The sequence below is a fragment of the Tenrec ecaudatus genome, chromosome 4, assembly GCF_050624435.1.
Source record: "Tenrec ecaudatus isolate mTenEca1 chromosome 4, mTenEca1.hap1, whole genome shotgun sequence".
NCBI classification, from domain to species: Eukaryota; Metazoa; Chordata; class Mammalia; order Afrosoricida; family Tenrecidae; genus Tenrec; species Tenrec ecaudatus.
In genome coordinates, this window is record NC_134533.1 from 8,073,244 (window position 1) to 8,088,435 (window position 15,192).

The 15,192-nt window shown below is 57.3% G+C and overlaps 3 protein-coding genes across 6 annotated transcripts; 2 read left to right on the forward strand and 1 right to left on the reverse strand.

The window, feature by feature from the left end:
• The first annotated feature begins 150 nt into the window (after window positions 1-150).
• On the forward strand, window positions 151-6,351 carry SYVN1 (synoviolin 1). Of its 3 annotated transcripts, none has more exons than XM_075545443.1 (16): window positions 151-281; window positions 960-1,108; window positions 1,291-1,383; window positions 1,474-1,626; window positions 1,748-1,796; window positions 2,214-2,317; window positions 2,723-2,849; window positions 2,941-3,040; window positions 3,116-3,181; window positions 3,253-3,369; window positions 3,459-3,622; window positions 3,819-3,947; window positions 4,031-4,189; window positions 4,272-4,458; window positions 5,091-5,263; window positions 5,348-6,351. In XM_075545443.1, exons 2-16 carry the CDS (start codon window positions 977-979, stop codon window positions 5,452-5,454), a joined length of 1,860 nt encoding a protein of 619 aa, XP_075401558.1. In that variant the 5' UTR covers window positions 151-281; window positions 960-976; the 3' UTR covers window positions 5,455-6,351. The 3 variants fall into 3 exon arrangements, with proteins under 3 accessions (XP_075401558.1, XP_075401557.1, XP_075401556.1); XM_075545442.1 differs by having other exon boundaries at window positions 186-464; window positions 4,034-4,189; XM_075545441.1 differs by having other exon boundaries at window positions 188-464.
• MRPL49 (mitochondrial ribosomal protein L49) lies at window positions 6,260-9,683 on the reverse strand. 2 transcript variants are annotated; one of them, XM_075545445.1, is made up of 5 exons: window positions 9,563-9,683; window positions 7,908-8,058; window positions 7,357-7,481; window positions 7,044-7,224; window positions 6,260-6,632 (listed from the first exon to the last, which is right to left on the reverse strand). In XM_075545445.1, the coding sequence occupies exons 1-4, from the start codon at window positions 9,638-9,640 to the stop codon at window positions 7,078-7,080; spliced, it is 501 nt and encodes a 166-aa protein (XP_075401560.1). In that variant the 5' UTR covers window positions 9,641-9,683; the 3' UTR covers window positions 6,260-6,632; window positions 7,044-7,077. The 2 variants fall into 2 exon arrangements, with proteins under 2 accessions (XP_075401560.1, XP_075401559.1); XM_075545444.1 differs by having other exon boundaries at window positions 6,260-7,224.
• Window positions 9,684-9,757: 74 nt separating this feature from the next.
• Window positions 9,758-11,218, forward strand: FAU (FAU ubiquitin like and ribosomal protein S30 fusion). Its single transcript, XM_075548011.1, has 5 exons — window positions 9,758-9,904; window positions 10,168-10,250; window positions 10,344-10,488; window positions 10,867-10,922; window positions 11,026-11,218. The coding sequence occupies exons 2-5, from the start codon at window positions 10,176-10,178 to the stop codon at window positions 11,149-11,151; spliced, it is 402 nt and encodes a 133-aa protein (XP_075404126.1). The 5' UTR covers window positions 9,758-9,904; window positions 10,168-10,175; the 3' UTR covers window positions 11,152-11,218.
• Window positions 11,219-15,192: the final 3,974 nt, after the last annotated feature.

The window sequence follows — 15,192 nt, forward strand, 5'->3', positions numbered from 1 at the left end:
CTTGCCCCGCCCCGCCCGGCCCGCCTCTCGCTGCTCCCGCTTAGCGCTCCGCACGCACGAGGCCCCCCGCTGCGCGCAGGCGACGGGGGTTCCCGGCACCACGGGGGGCGCGCGGGGCGGCACGGAGCGGGCGCCCTTGGTACGGCCCGCGCCGCGCCCCGCGCCGCCGGAAGTGAGGTGTCTCACCCGCGAAGTTCCGGCTCGCAGGGGGTGGGAGTGTTGTTAACCGGAGCGGCCGCCGCAGTCCCGGGGTTGAGGGGCCTGGCGGCGCGCAGCTGCTGGTGAGTGCGCCGGGTCGGGCCTGGGGCCGGACCGGGGTGGCACCGGACCTTCCCGCCAGATCCCTCTGGGGTCGGCCCGCTTTCGACCTGTCAGCTGGCCGTGGACCTGCGGCGCCAGCGCGGCCGCTCTCCGAAGGTTCGGGCCCTGCTGGCGACTCCCGCGACTCTTCCCGATGCTCCCAGGTGCGCGGCCCCGAGCGCGACCCGGCCCCACAGTGCGGGCCCTGCGCCCTTTCCGGCGGCCGTTTCTCGGGGCCCCCCGTTGTCACTGCCTCCTGGGCTGGGGGCGCGCCAGCGTTCCAGGCTGACGTACCCCGCCCACTCGCGGGCCGCGCGTCCGAGCTGCCCACCGCTGGCCTCTGCCGCCACCGGCGCGGCCCGCGTTCCCGCGCTCCTCCCGGACCCGTCCCCGAGGGCAGTGCCGCCCGCCAGGCGGCCTCCTGAGGGCCTCCCCAAAGGAGATGGCGTGGCAGGCCGCGCGCGCCGAAGGAGCCCTAGATCTGAACCGAGCCTGGCCCACGTTGCAGGCTTGCGTCAGTGCGGTCACCGGACGCAGGTGCCTTCTCTGGACACGGGTCCAGATCTGAGAGGGTTCCGCGAAGTGTTTTCTCCCACTTGTTGCCGCGTGGGCATCCAGCTGTCACCTTAGCGCCCTGTGCCCTCCCCGCCCTCCCCCAGGTCTCCGGGCCAGGGCCATGTTCCGGACCGCCGTGATGATGGCCGCCAGCCTAGCGCTGACGGGGGCCGTGGTGGCTCATGCCTACTACCTCAAGCACCAGTTCTACCCCACTGTGGTCTACCTGACCAAGTCCAGCCCCAGCATGGCGGTAAGTGAGCCCCGCCCGCTAGGGAAGGGGGCGGGGCTGGAGGGTAGGTAAGGATGGGCGAGGAAGTGGGCACCAGCTGTTTGTGACTCCAATTGGGGGGGGTGCTGGGGGTGCTCCTGAGCGAGGCGCTGCAGGCAGGTAAGTAGCGAGTGACTTCAGACTCAAGCCTCTCCCCTCCCCAGGTCCTGTACATCCAGGCCTTCGTCCTTGTCTTCCTCTTGGGCAAGGTGATGGGCAAGGTGTTCTTTGGGCAGCTGAGGGCAGCAGAGATGGAGGTAAGCTGGGGGCAGTCCCAAAGGCAAGGGACGGGCAGTTGGGGAAGCCACATGTCAGCTCGTCAACGTCCTGTGTCCCCCACCCCTCAGCACCTCCTGGAACGATCCTGGTACGCTGTCACAGAGACCTGCCTGGCCTTCACGGTCTTCCGGGATGACTTCAGCCCCCGCTTTGTTGCCCTCTTCACCCTCCTGCTCTTCCTCAAGTGTTTCCACTGGCTGGCCGAGGACCGCGTGGACTTTGTGAGTTTAGTCAGGGGCTGCTGGGGAACGGCCGGAACGCCGGAGGGGCTGCTGGGCTGGCTTAGGGAAGCAGGATGACCCTGGCCTCGCTGACGGGTGCCCCATCTCTGATCTGCCTCAGATGGAACGCAGCCCCAACATCTCCTGGCTCTTTCACTGCCGAATTGTCTGTGAGTTGGATTCTTGGGCAGGGAGTGGGGAAGGGGCGATACATCCATGGAGGACCAGAACGGACCCGTCAGTCACTGTGGGCCTGTCCCCAGAGTGCAGGCTGCCTCCTCACCCCACAGCTGTACAGGAAAGATAAAGATAATTTGGGACATTAATTTGCATGTCTCTCCGCCCTGTTCCCCTCCAGTGCCTCTCAACTGCCTGGGCCCTCATCTCTGCTCACTTGGAGCTTGGGCTCCCCTGGTCCCCTCCCTCCCCCCCAGCAAAACCCTGGTGGGGCTGGGTTTGATGGAGTGTGAGCGCCGTGGCTAGGGCTATAGTGGATGGTGGGCTTGGGGTGGAGGCTGGCCTAGAGCAGGAAATGACTATCCCGGAATTGATGTCACCCCACCCCCACTTGGGGGTGGTCCCCACAGCCCTCATGTTCCTTCTGGGTATCCTGGACTTCCTCTTCGTCAGCCATGCCTATCACAGCATCCTGACCCGTGGGGCCTCAGTGCAGCTGGTGTTTGGCTTTGAGGTAAAACTGCCCTGGGAGATCAGAGAGACAAGTCTGAGGCAGCACTGTGTGGGTCAGCCCCCAAATAACCCAACCCACCCTTTCTGAGCACCTGATCTGGCCAGCCCTGCCCCTGGTTGCCGCTGGGTGATTGGCAAACCAAAGAGGCAGGTGATTTGGCCGAGCAGTCCTGGCGGGCATCCTGCGGGTGGTGCCAGAGCTGACTGAGGAAGCCCAGGAGGCACCACTGACAGAGCAAGCCAGTGAGCTCAGTCTGTGGGCAATCGTTGTGGCCTTGCCATGTGCCAGGCCCTGTGCTGAGCACATTGGGAGGGTCAGTGAGGCACCCAAAGTGCTGGCAGCCAGTAGGTGGCGGTGCTGCTCCTACTGTGTGAGCTCACGCTCTGGGCCCCCCCCCCCCACCAGTACGCTGTCTTGCTCACCATGGTGCTCACCGTCTTCATCAAGTACGTGCTGCACTCCGTGGACCTGCAGAGCGAGAATCCCTGGGACAACAAGGCCGTCTACATGCTCTACACCGAGCTGTTCACGGGTGAGGGGCGCCTGGACTCCCGCACCCACCCACCCCGGCTCTGCCTCCCAGCCTGCGCGTGACCTTCTGCCCCCGCCCCCCACCCCGCCAGGCTTCATCAAGGTTCTGCTGTACATGGCCTTCATGACCATCATGATCAAGGTGCACACCTTCCCCCTCTTCGCCATCCGACCTATGTACCTGGCCATGAGGTGAGCCCAGCCCTGTCCTTTACCCTCTGGCATCTCCACCACCCCCTACCCCCTTGACGCAAACTGTCCTTTCAGACAGTTCAAGAAAGCGGTGACAGACGCCATCATGTCTCGCCGAGCTATCCGCAACATGAACACACTGTAAGTGGGACACCCTGCCAGCCCCTGCCCCGCTCCCTGCAGTTCTGGTCCTAATGCACCCCCCCCACTAGGTATCCAGACGCTACCCCTGAGGAGCTTGAGGCCATGGACAACGTCTGCATCATCTGCCGGGAGGAGATGGTCACCGGCGCCAAGCGGCTGCCCTGTAACCACATTTTCCACACCAGGTGGGAGCCCAGGGGCCTGATCCTGCACCTCAAGGATAGGCTGGGGGCTGCGGGCAGCCCTGCTGACCCCATCTGCTCTCGGCCCTCAGCTGCCTGCGCTCCTGGTTCCAGCGGCAACAGACCTGCCCTACCTGCCGCATGGATGTCCTTCGGGCATCGCTGCCGGCCCAGTCACCACCTCCCCCGGAGCCTGCAGACCAGGGTCCACCGCCTGCGCCTCACCCTCCACCACTGCTGCCCCAGCCCCCTAACTGTGAGTGCCCTCTTGAATGGCCCACCCAGCACCACCTACTGGTGTTTTTCCTGGGCAAGGGTCCCTGAGGTGATTGGAGGGATACTGCCCTGCCTCCCCACAGCTCTATGTAGGGGGAGTTGGGGGTGGGGGGAATGCAGGACTGCCTGGGGGTCTCCTTACATCTGCCTTCCTTTCCCCACTGCCTTCCTTGCAGTCCCCCAGGGTCTCCTGCCACCCTTCCCTCCAGGCATGTTCCCACTGTGGCCCCCCATGGGCCCCTTCCCACCTGTTCCACCACCTCCCAGCTCAGGAGAGGCAGTGGTGCCTCCATCCACAAGTGCAGGTAGGCCTTTGGGAGATGGGCCGGCTGGGGGAGGGGCAGAAGTGCAGGCCCCCACAATATCCCTACTTCTTCCTGCTCTGCAGCAGCCCTCTCTCGGCCCAATGGAGCAGCCACCACAGCCACGACTTCCACGGTTGCTGGGTCCTCTGCCCAGGCACCTGCCCCGGCCTCTGAGGCTGGGCCAGCCCCTGCCTTCCCCTTCCCTCCCCCCTGGATGGGCATGCCTCTGCCTCCACCCTTCGGTAAGTTGGGCTGCCCTTGCTGTTCAGGATGGGGAGGGCGCCCCAGTCCTGGCAGCCAGCTGAGTCCCTCACTGTCCCCCAGCCTTCCCCCCAATGCCAGTGCCCCCCGCGGGCTTTGCCGGGTTGACCCCCGAGGAGCTGCGGGCCCTGGAAGGCCATGAGCGGCAGCACCTGGAGGCCCGGCTGCAGAGCCTGCGCAACATCCACACACTGCTCGACGCTGCCATGCTGCAGATCAACCAGTACCTCACAGTGCTCGCCTCCCTGGGGTGCGTTGCGGCGGGGGTGCTGCTGGTGTATGTGTGGGGTGGGGGCTGCCAGCTGTTGAGACCTGTCTGCATTCAGGGTCCCAAAAACATGTCTGAGTGCTCGGGAGGGGGGTGATGTGCATTAGGACCCTGGCCTGGAATCCGGCTGCTTTCCGTGTTGCTGAAGTCACATCCTTCCTCACGGGCCTGGGGTGCTGCATGGTTCCTTTGGTCACCCTCTGTGACTCCTGGTGATCCTGAGGGGATCACTGCCCCTGGAGGGCGGCAGTCTGGTGTGCGGCCCCCTCACTCCCTGACTGACACCATTTGAAAAGGCTGTCATCTCTGGGGAACGGCAGGGACAGCACGGGCTGATGGAGCTGGAGCCCGAGGCCCAAGCTCCGACTTGCTTTGGAGCTCTGTGCAGCCAGCCTCACAGGTGCCTGTATGGCCACCTCACCGTGGACGAGGGCCCTGACTGCACGGGCTCACACCTGTCCGCAGCCAGTGGCCTTGAGCCACTCACTCAAGAGTCCAGTCCATATACATCCCTACTATCTACTGGCCACTGGACTCTGCCCTGCCAGTTTCCCCAAAGGCCAGGAGAATCTGCCTGGTCTCGATGCCCAAACAGTCCCTCCCATCCTCCTTAGGCCCCCCCGGCCTGCCACTTCAGTCAACCCCTCTGAGGAGGCTGCGGCCTCTGCAATGGCTGCTGCTGCTGCTGCCGCCACCACTACCACCTCCACAAGCACCCCCAGCTCGGAGGCCACCAGCCCATCTTCGGGAGCTTCTCCTTCATCCCCAGGGCCCGAGAAGTCTCCAGGTATCTGGGGCCAACTTCGGGGAGGGGGAGGGGGCAGGGGAACCCTCAGACCTAAGGTGAGACCTCCCACCTCCCTGTACCCAGCTCCCGAATCAGTGGGTGCCGAGGAACTGCCCGAGGACGGGGAGCCCGATGCAGCAGAGCTCCGCCGCCGCCGCCTACAGAAGCTGGAGTCCCCTGTTGCCCACTGACACTGCCCCAGTCCGGCCCTTCCCTGCTTTCCTGAGCAGCCCTCGCTGGGCCTCGTCCTGCCACCAAGTGCCAGCTCCCTCTCTGCACCAGGGAGAAGCCTCCCCAGCCAAGTGGAGTCCCCAGCTGATTCGGGCAGATGGTCCCAGGCAGCCATGGGGACCGACCATGGAGGGGTCATTCCAGCTCGCTCTCCTCCAGATTGATGGGGCCCAGCCAGGAGGGCAAAGGCAGCCCCTCAGAGCCCGCCGCCTGCCAAGGCATTAGGTGGCACGGCACTGCCGACAGTATTTGCTCCTGCTGCTCCGGGCAGACTGGTACCAGTCCCCGCGCCTTTGCCCGTCTCCCCAGAGAACCCTTGCCGTGGTGGCTGTGCCCCCTATGCCCGGTGGCATTTCCATGTCTTTCTGGCAACCACAACTCAGGGAAAGAAGTGCCTGGGGGTGGGGGGCAGGCGGGCAGCTCTGAGGGACCCTGCCCCACCCCTCCCCCCAGGCCCCTCTTCCCATGTAGCTTCTCTGAAGGAGACCCCTGATGTCAGGCCCCGCAGCCATGGTCCAGCCAGCCTCCCAGCAGGCCTCTCGCCAGCCTGCAGGACTGCTCTGGACTTGGGAGGAATCAGAATGTCTGCCTTTCTGGTGTCTTTGGGCTTAGACTGTCTTTTGAATTTGAATGTTTGACCCCAGGAAAGAGGAACAGGCGTGTCAGGGTCCAGACCAGGGAGGGACCCCCAGGAGCCCAACCCTGCTTGCCACCTCACACCCCCAAACTCTTCCCCCTCAGTTTCGTGTTACAGGAGTTGCTGGAGAGTTTCAAATGATTATTTAATTTGTAAATACTGTACAAATTTTAATAGCTTAAATTGTATATACAGCCAAATAAAAACTTGCATTAACGACTGGTAGGCCAGGCGTCCTGGGATCACAGTGGTGGGCTGATGCCGTGCGGAGGCTGGAGGTCGGCTTGAAGTGCTTGGGAGGGAAGCGTGGGCATGGCACTGTCCTTGGACTGGTCCACCATTAAACGCCTTGGGAGATGGTTCCATTATCCGCAAGCAGAAGCCAGACCCACCCAGGGAGGCGAAGTGTCTTGCCATTGGTCAGCGATCCAGCAGGAGAGACAGGAGCTGGGTCCTGGCTTAGCCAGTGGGAGGCGGGGATGGAACTCAAGCCTTGGATACCTTCAAGGGATGGGGTGGAAGAGCACAGGCAGAGAACCATCTTCTGCCTGCTACAACCCTGCACCCCTACTCCTAGTCTGGGCCTCCCACCTCCATACCTGGGGGACCCTTGGACTCAACCCTCTGGGCGCATGTCTGAGTTACCTATGTTTTCTGATAGGGTGCACCCAGTTGGCCTGTCTGGAGCAACCTCAGCCAAGCCAATGAAGTAAAAGCACAAACAGACCTGGTGAGGGGCAGGAACTCCGCCCCTTACGTAGCTAGCTGTCTCCAGTGTCACTAGGCCCTCCCAGTCCTGCTGCCTGAGCAGAGGCTCCCGTTCTCCCTTTTGCAAGGCCTGATCCCGAGCTCCTTGACTCCCCAAGTCTGCCCATGCCCTTGACCCTGGTCTCCCCGGGCCCCAGCACCCACTCCGTTGTGTAGAAGACGCCACTGCGCAGACTGTTCAGAAGCCCTTCTCAAGGAGCCAGGCTTTGAGCTGCTGGTCGAAGTAACCCTTGATCCGCAGGGTACCCGTCACCTCATTGACCTGAGTGATGGGCACCTTCCCCAGCAGTGGCTTCAAAAACTCCTCCACGTCCTTCTGCAGGGCCTGGAGGGACACCAGCCATCAGGGTGGCCCACATCCCACCTCCTTGGAGGACAGAGGTCCAGCTTCTCGGGTTCCCACCACCTCTACCCTGCCAGAGTAAGGGCCAAACCTTGAAGCACACACCCAACTTACCCATATGTCCCCTTCCACCTTCCGGATCACAGTCATCTGGCGGTTCCCATGGGTGATGTCTGTGTACACCGGGATGTTGTGCATCCGAGAGCGCCGCACAAAATAAGGAAGGTTCGGTGGCGGGTCTGTGCCAGGGAGGTGCTACAATTAGTCAATGCTTGTCAAGCTTCCCCACCCCACCGTAGCCAAGGGCCCTCCTGAGTCTGCAAAGGACCAGTGCATCCCATTGAGTCCCTGTCTCCAGAATCCAGGCCAGGCCTCCTCTTCCCCTGAGCTTAGAGTGAGCACCAGTCTAAAGTAGAACCCAGAAGTAGAACTGTGTGACTCCCGAGCTTGTGTCCTCAAGTAGAACAAGTGACCTTCTTGGGGGAAGGGACCTAAGCGCTTGAGTCTTCTCAAAAGGTGGATCCCCTGTCTGGGAAGTCTCCCGACCTAATAGTGTGAATGGGTGCAGGAGAGCCAGGAAGCTCCCCTCCAGCATCCAAAGCCTCGGCAGCAGGTAGAGCAGGCAGGCCCCTGGGAAGTCTCCAAGCAATTATCTGCTGGCTCACCTTGGGGGGGCTGCCAGCCACTGGGAGTGGGATAGTGTTCGTGCTTTGGAGGGTCTGGGATGCGGGTAGGTGGTAACAGGCGTTCCACAAAGCGGTATTCGTCCACAGATTCCACGAAATTGGGGTAGTCAGGAGGCCCCTGGATTTGGCTCTGAGGCAAAAGGAAAAGAAAAAATAATCACCATCCCTTTATCAGGCAGTGTCACCTACCCACAGGTAGAACAGTACTATATGAAGAAGCAGAGAAATTAGCATCCACAAAAGGCAGGCAGAGGGAAGGCCCCAGACTATGGCCAGAATGCTTAGCACAGGCGGGCAGCAGAGATCACACACTCTGATGGTCCGTCTCACAAGACAACATGTATTCACTTCAGAAAAACCAGTGAACTTCAGGCCTGCCTGATAAGGTGTTGTTTTTTTTTTCATTTTCAAAACATTTATTTATTTTAATTAATAAATCTTTTTATTGGGGCTCATACAGCTCTTATCACAGTCTGTACATACATCCATTGATCAAAGCACCCTTATACATTCGTTGCACTCGTCATTCTCATAATTCACCTTCCACTTGGGTTCCTGGAATCAGCTCGGTTTCCCTTTCCCCCCCTCCCCCTCCTGATAAGGTGTTTCTAAGTGTGTTAACTCTCCCCCTAAACATTCTGCAAACACATTCTGGTTCTGGACACTTAGCAATCTGAGTTCCCATCCTGCCCACACTTAGGCAATGAGACCCTCTTTCTGCCACATTTGGGCACTGTCCGAAGCCCTGTATGGGCAACGCGTTCACCTTGTTCTTACAAGTGAGGTATTTTAGTAGCCTTATCTACAGCCTTGGTGGCAGAGTGGCAGCTTCAGAGGGGCACTTCTACTCTTGCCAGGAGTCAGAATTGACTCAATGGCAATGCATTTTTGGATTTTGTTGTTTTTACAATGAAATACTAAGGCATTGAAGTTTTGTTTGCTTTTTTTTTTTAACACTTCCTAGGAACCTTGGAGGCATAATGGGTTATGAATTAGGCTGGTCACTGCTTCAACCCATCAGCCCTTCCGTGAGGAAGAGATGCCCTCTGCCCCGCAAAGACGTACGGCCTCAGAAGCCCTGGGAAACGGTCTACTCCGTCCTCTGGGGTTGCGATGCGTGGGAAGGGACTTGGAGGCACAGCACTTTAACCTTTGGGTGGTGCCGCAGGTGAAACAGCTGCTGCTGCTCAGGGGCAAGGTGAGCACGTAGGCTTCCGTAGATTCACAGCTTGGGAAACGCTAGACGACATTGCCACTCTGTCCTGTGAGGTCGCCATAGGTCAGAGTCAACTCGGTGGTCGATTCCCATGTTCAGCGCAAAGACACTTTGGAACAACACTTCCCCCAGGCGACACCTCGGCGTCCGGGGAGGCCAGGGGGTTCCAACAGGAGCGAGGAGGAGGGAGTGGCCTGCATGTCTACCGCTCTGGGACTCCAGACAGGTCGCCAACGGTCTGAATCGTGTGCTACCCTGTGGTTTCTCTGACTAACCCCAGTTGCCCTGCTGCCTGGTTCCAACCTGCACGCTCCTCACGACAAGCTCCAGCCAACCCAGTGTCCCCCCCCCCCGCCCGATCACGCCGACAGAGGGACGCGGGTTTCAGTTAATGATAGTGAGGCCCAGGCTCTCTCACCAGGTGCCGTAGCCCGCAGGCCCGCTGGACGCCGGTTCTCGAGATCCGCAGCGCAAGCGCGAACACGGCCGCCGCCATCCTGGCCTGCCCCAGCCCCAGCGCCCGCCGCCTGCGCGCGCAACCCTCCCGGCCCCGCCCCTTCCGGCGGCCGCCGCCGGGGACCGGAAGAACGCCTTAGAGGGGCGGAGTCTGGACGGCCGGCGGCGGCATAAAAGGCGAGGGGAGCGCGCGGTCGCTCAGTAGTGACGCAGAACGCAGCAGAGGTGTGGACGTGCGCGCCCCCGCTCCTTCCTCTTTCTCGCCTCCATCTTCGCCGCAGCCGGAGCAGGCGCTACCTTTCAGGTCAGACTTGGGCTGCAGCGGGGTCCGGAAGGCGTCGTGGCGGGTCGGCCGGCAGCTCAGTGGCCGGGGTGCGGGTGCGGGGTGCTACAGCGGGACCGGGGCTCCCTTGCGGGCCTGCTCCGAGCCCCACCCGACCTCCCAGGCGAACCCGGCCTTACCCACGTGAAAGCCCCGGCTACCTCCGCCCCGGCGCGCTCCTCTGCGACCCGCTCTCCCTAGGAGCAACTTTTCCCTTCGCCTGAAAGCTCCCTTTCTTTCTGTAGCCGCCATTATGCAGCTCTTCGTCCGAGCCCAGGGGCTACACACACTCGAGGTGACCGGCCAGGAGACGGTCGCGCAGATCAAGGTAAGCTTGTCGGTGGCCCCTGGGCCCTAGACCCTTGTGCTTCTCCCCCACCGGCACCCCCGCGGGGACGCTAACCAGCTGCATTCACCCTAGGCCCATGTTGCGTCGCTGGAGGGCATCGCCCCCGAAGACCAGGTGGTGCTTCTGGGAGGCTCGCCTCTGGAGGATGGGGCTATCCTGAACCAGTGTGGGCTTGAGGCCCTGGCTACTCTAGAAGTAACTGGCCGCGTGCTTGGAGGTGAGTTGGAGCGGTGTTCCTCGTGAACTCTTGAGGCGGTTGTCGAGTCAGCTCTGGCAATGTAATGCCATCTGGAGTTCCCAAGAGGTTCATGGGAGTGTAGTTCTCGGTCAGCCACTTGTCAGAACCTTGTGTGGCTTCTAATGTCCCCACTACAATCCGGGAGGTCAAACCAAACTCTGAAGGCAACTTTCTGGTTTGGAACTGGGAGTTCGGGCAGGAAACCCCAGAACGAGCCCCATCCACACGTTCTTGGTCCAAGTCAGCACTCTAGCTTCCTTCTGTTACCATGAGGGTCTGGTTGCCCTGTAAAAGCTGGTGTTGAGGGAGGAAGGATCCTGCCTCTGTTAACTGCCCTGCCCTTGTTTGTCTCCACAGGCAAAGTCCATGGTTCCCTGGCTCGTGCTGGGAAAGTGAGAGGCCAGACTCCCAAGGTGAGTATGAGAACAGATGAGTTTTCTCTGACAGGTAACTCCATCTGCCTTCTCAATAGGTGAGGCCAAGGGAAGGGATCTGATCCGCTTTCTCTGTTTTTAGGTGGCTAAACAGGAGAAGAAGAAGAAAAAGACTGGCCGGGCCAAGCGGCGGATGCAGTACAACCGGCGTTTTGTCAATGTTGTGCCCACCTTTGGCAAGAAGAAGGGGCCGAATGCCAACTCCTAAAGCCTTTGAAACCCTGGCTTGCTAATAATAAAGCCATGTCGCCCCAGGCACTCCACTGTGGTCTTCACTTCTTGGGCAAGGCTTCATTTTGTGTCTCAGAGGTGTTGAGTTAGGAAAAGGCCCTGGTTCTGGGTGGGGTCAATAGCAAAAAAGTTGGCGCTGCCATCCTCCCCGGGCGGAGTTGGGGGGGACTCCACATGCCGCCTTACGTCGGTCTCATCTTTAACAAAGGAACCCTGGTGGCAAGTGGTTACACACTGGTCCACAGTTCCGTGGGAGGAAACCTGGCCTCCTCATGGAAAGAGTTAGTCTTGGGAAACCATGGGGGTAGTTCTGCTCTGGCCTGGAGGGTGGTCAGGAGCTGGATCTAGTGGATGGGATGTTCGTTAGGCGAAGATAGAGCCCAATCTGGCCCAACCATAGAAATGCATCTGGCTGTGGCATTGGCATTGGAAAGTACTCTTGCTGCCCACACCAGCACGCTGATGACGTGACCTAGTCAGCGCTTCCTTGGTGGCCTCATCACTCGTCTCCAGCCGTGCATTGCTGTAGCACTCCTGGAAGCCAGGCGATGAGTCCAGGTCTGAGGATGAAACCATTGGTGGTGCAGCACTAAAACCCACTCAGCTAAAGGGTTTGAAGGTGGTTAAGCATTGGGCAGGTTGGCAATATGAAACCACCAGCCACTCCTCAGGATTAAAATGGGACATTTCTAATCCCGTGAAGATTACAACACCAGAACATTCCCCGTGGCACCAGTCCCCATGCTCAGTGCAAACAGCTCAATCCTTCCGAGAACAGCAGGACAACTCAGTGGCGTGTGGCTCTGGGAACCACTCATCCACAGCGCGTAGTTCTGTGTGGAGAAACACTTGATGGTATCAATGTGATGGGCTTTTCATACCTCTGCCTTTTATGTTTCTGGTCTGTCCTTTCCTCCTTTGTTGCTGTTGGCCTTGTGGGTTTTGTTTTTTATCTCCTGATGGACAAAGTAAACCAGAGTCTTGCATAACACATAAAGCAAAGCAGATGGGCTCTGGGCTCCTGCTGACCTCTAGCCCCAGTCCCAGAGCAGTTCTGGTAGCATGGCCCTGCTTGATACTGGTCTTCAAGGAGAGATCACTGTAGATAAGGGTTGGGGTTTTTTTGGTTACAACTCTTAAGTCATTTTACTGGGGGCTCCTTCAGCTCTTAAAACATTCCATCAATTGTCTCAAGCATATTTGTACACATGTTGCCATCATTTCCAGAGCATTTCTACTTAAGCCCTTGTTACCCACTCGCATGAGTCCTTGATCAATTACATTGTTTCATATTGTGTACTGTCCACTGGGTGTTACAGCAGTGTGGTGAAGAAAGCAGATGGTTGAGGCTGTCAGAATAGTGTCTGGGGTCTCGGAGGCCTGTTTCCAGCAAGCAGCCATCTAAGAGAAGAGTCCACGACATTCACGTGGATTGGGATCACACCAGCCTGTGTGATCCAAAGATGACCAGTAACACAATCCAAATATGACAAAGGGGAAAGTCCGCGCTTCAGAGAACACCCAATTGAAAGGTGGGGTCCCAAAGTACATCCATCGGCAGACTGATCAGATTAAGCCTCTGGCAGATCCTTTGTGGCCACGGGCAAGGGACTGGGGACTCCTTGACATCAGATTCTTGTAGAATTAGTGGATCCAGCATGGTATAATTTATATTTTATCATTTTATTGGGAGCTCCTACAGATAGAACAGTCCATAGTTCAGTAACATCGGGCAGTGTTGTACAATTGCTACCACAGTCAGTTTCCAAACATTTTCTTCTTGTGCTCCTGGAATTCAGCTGCCCTCCCCCTCCCTCCCCTCCAGGAATCTTTATTCCTTTTTTTTCTTCTTAATAGTTGTTTGGGGGTGGATTTTTGGCCATATCTTATACAATCCAATAAATCCACATACAACTCCATTGTTCAATCCCATTGCTTGGGGTTACAGTCATCAATGCTAGTGGCTCCCCATTCCCCTTCCTTCACCCCAACATGTGATCATTTGACTCTTGGTCAGCTGACCAACCTGAATTTGCTCTAGGTGCAAGTATTTCTTGCTTGCTGCAGGACAAAAATTTCTTCCCTGGCTTTTAAAATACTGATGGTGGTCTTTTCTTTCTTAACTCGTTATTTTTATATTCTTATTTTATTATTGTTATTTTGTCTTATTTTTTATTGTTACTGCTGTGTTTCCCAGTTTGTGAAGCACACAGGAGTAGATGCAGAGAGATAATAATTCATTGGATGGCATTTGTCAGGGATGTGAAGTAGGGAGGGTGAGAGGATTTGAGGAGCAAACAAGGATCAGAGGAGAGCTAGCACTGGTACTGATTGTAATGTCTCTGCAACTCATTTTAAAAGCAATTTAACCGTGGAGGTATATGATTTGTGACGATAGCAAGAAAACCACTAAAAAAAGAATGTTGATAGAATGTGAAAACGGTAGCCAGTCATGGAACAATATGTATAGAAATTGTTTAAAGGGTTCCTAATTTGCTATGTAGACTCTCACCAAAACAATAAAATGTATTAAAAAAAAGAATTGCACTCTCAGAGACTCACAGGGATCTATAGGGTCATTATGTATCAGAATTGACTGGATGGCAGGGAGTTGGTTTGCTTTGGTTTGGTTTTTGGAATACAGCCTACTAGGATAGAATGGAAATGAACTTGGATCTTAGAGTTGGACCTCTGGAATGCATGAGTTTGAACCTGGCTGACCTTGATCCAATTGTTTAATCTCTTCAGAGTTGCTATGGAAATCAAATTAGGTACTCAGATCAGCACCTAGCATATGAGAAGTTCAAATGCTGGCTATTTTTGTCTACTGATGACAAAGATACCACTCACCCACCCTCAGGCCTCTAGAAGCCCCAATCCTTGCTGAGAAGTGGCCACAAAACTATGATAGTTACACATGTCCATAACCTCACAGAAAGCAGGCGTGTGAAGAGATACAGAGATCTTGGGAGTTCAGTACTTGACTCTCCCTGGAAGTTCCCTTAGGACTGGGCCCCACAGAATTTTACTACAGTAGTAAAATGTAAATATATAGATAAAATTCATATATATATAAACCTATCTTGAACGGTGTTATTGGCATAATTGAGTGTACAATCCTCACAATTTCAGAACATCCAGTTTTGTACTCTTTATTAGCTCCCCATTTCCCCTCAGCCTCCCCTGCCACGACCCTAAGGAACCATTACTGTAACCCCTGTCTCCAGAGAAACCTATCCGGATGCCATGTAGAGAAAATGATTGTATTCTTGGTGCTGGGATGGAGTGCACTTGATAAGCGCAGCTGGGTGAACAATGGTGTTTAACTGAGGAGACAGAAAGGAGGTGGGCTTAGGGGAGAGAAAGGAGCTCAGATACTTGCTAAATGTTACATTTTGCTGAAAGCAGTGGGAATGTCCGCGACATCCCTTCTCTCTCGCTCAGGTGCTCTCCCCTGGTCCGTTCTTCCTCTTAATTGCCCCTTAGCGCGGGCTCTCACCGGTTCCATCATGGCCAATGAAGGGAAACCAGAGAGACCCGAATTTGTAAAACGTGGTATGCCAGAAAGGAAAAAGTTAAATGCCGGCTTGAATGTAGTGTTTGCAAAGGCAGCGTGAGTTTGCGTGTCGGCCAGATGCAAAATCAGGCCCAGCAGACTCCCTAGGCCTCTTCCCAGTCACTCCTTCTAAACTTTCCATCACTAATGGCACTCCAGTTGATGCTCCCATTAAAACCAAACCAAACTCGCTGTCATTGAGGCGATGCCAAGGCAGGCTGGAACTGCCTCTGCGTTTCAGAGACTGCCCTGTATGGGGGCAGAAAACCAGCCGTCTCCCTCGGAGCACCCCGCGGTTTCAAACTCCGACCTTGCAGATCGCAAGGAGTACCCACACGCACCACCGGGTCTCGAAACCCCAGGCGCAACTCTACCTGCCCTACGGGGTCGCCGTGAGTCGCTATCCGCTTGATGGCGGTGAGTTTGGCTTTGATTGTGGGTCTGACGCACCTTAGACCTCCA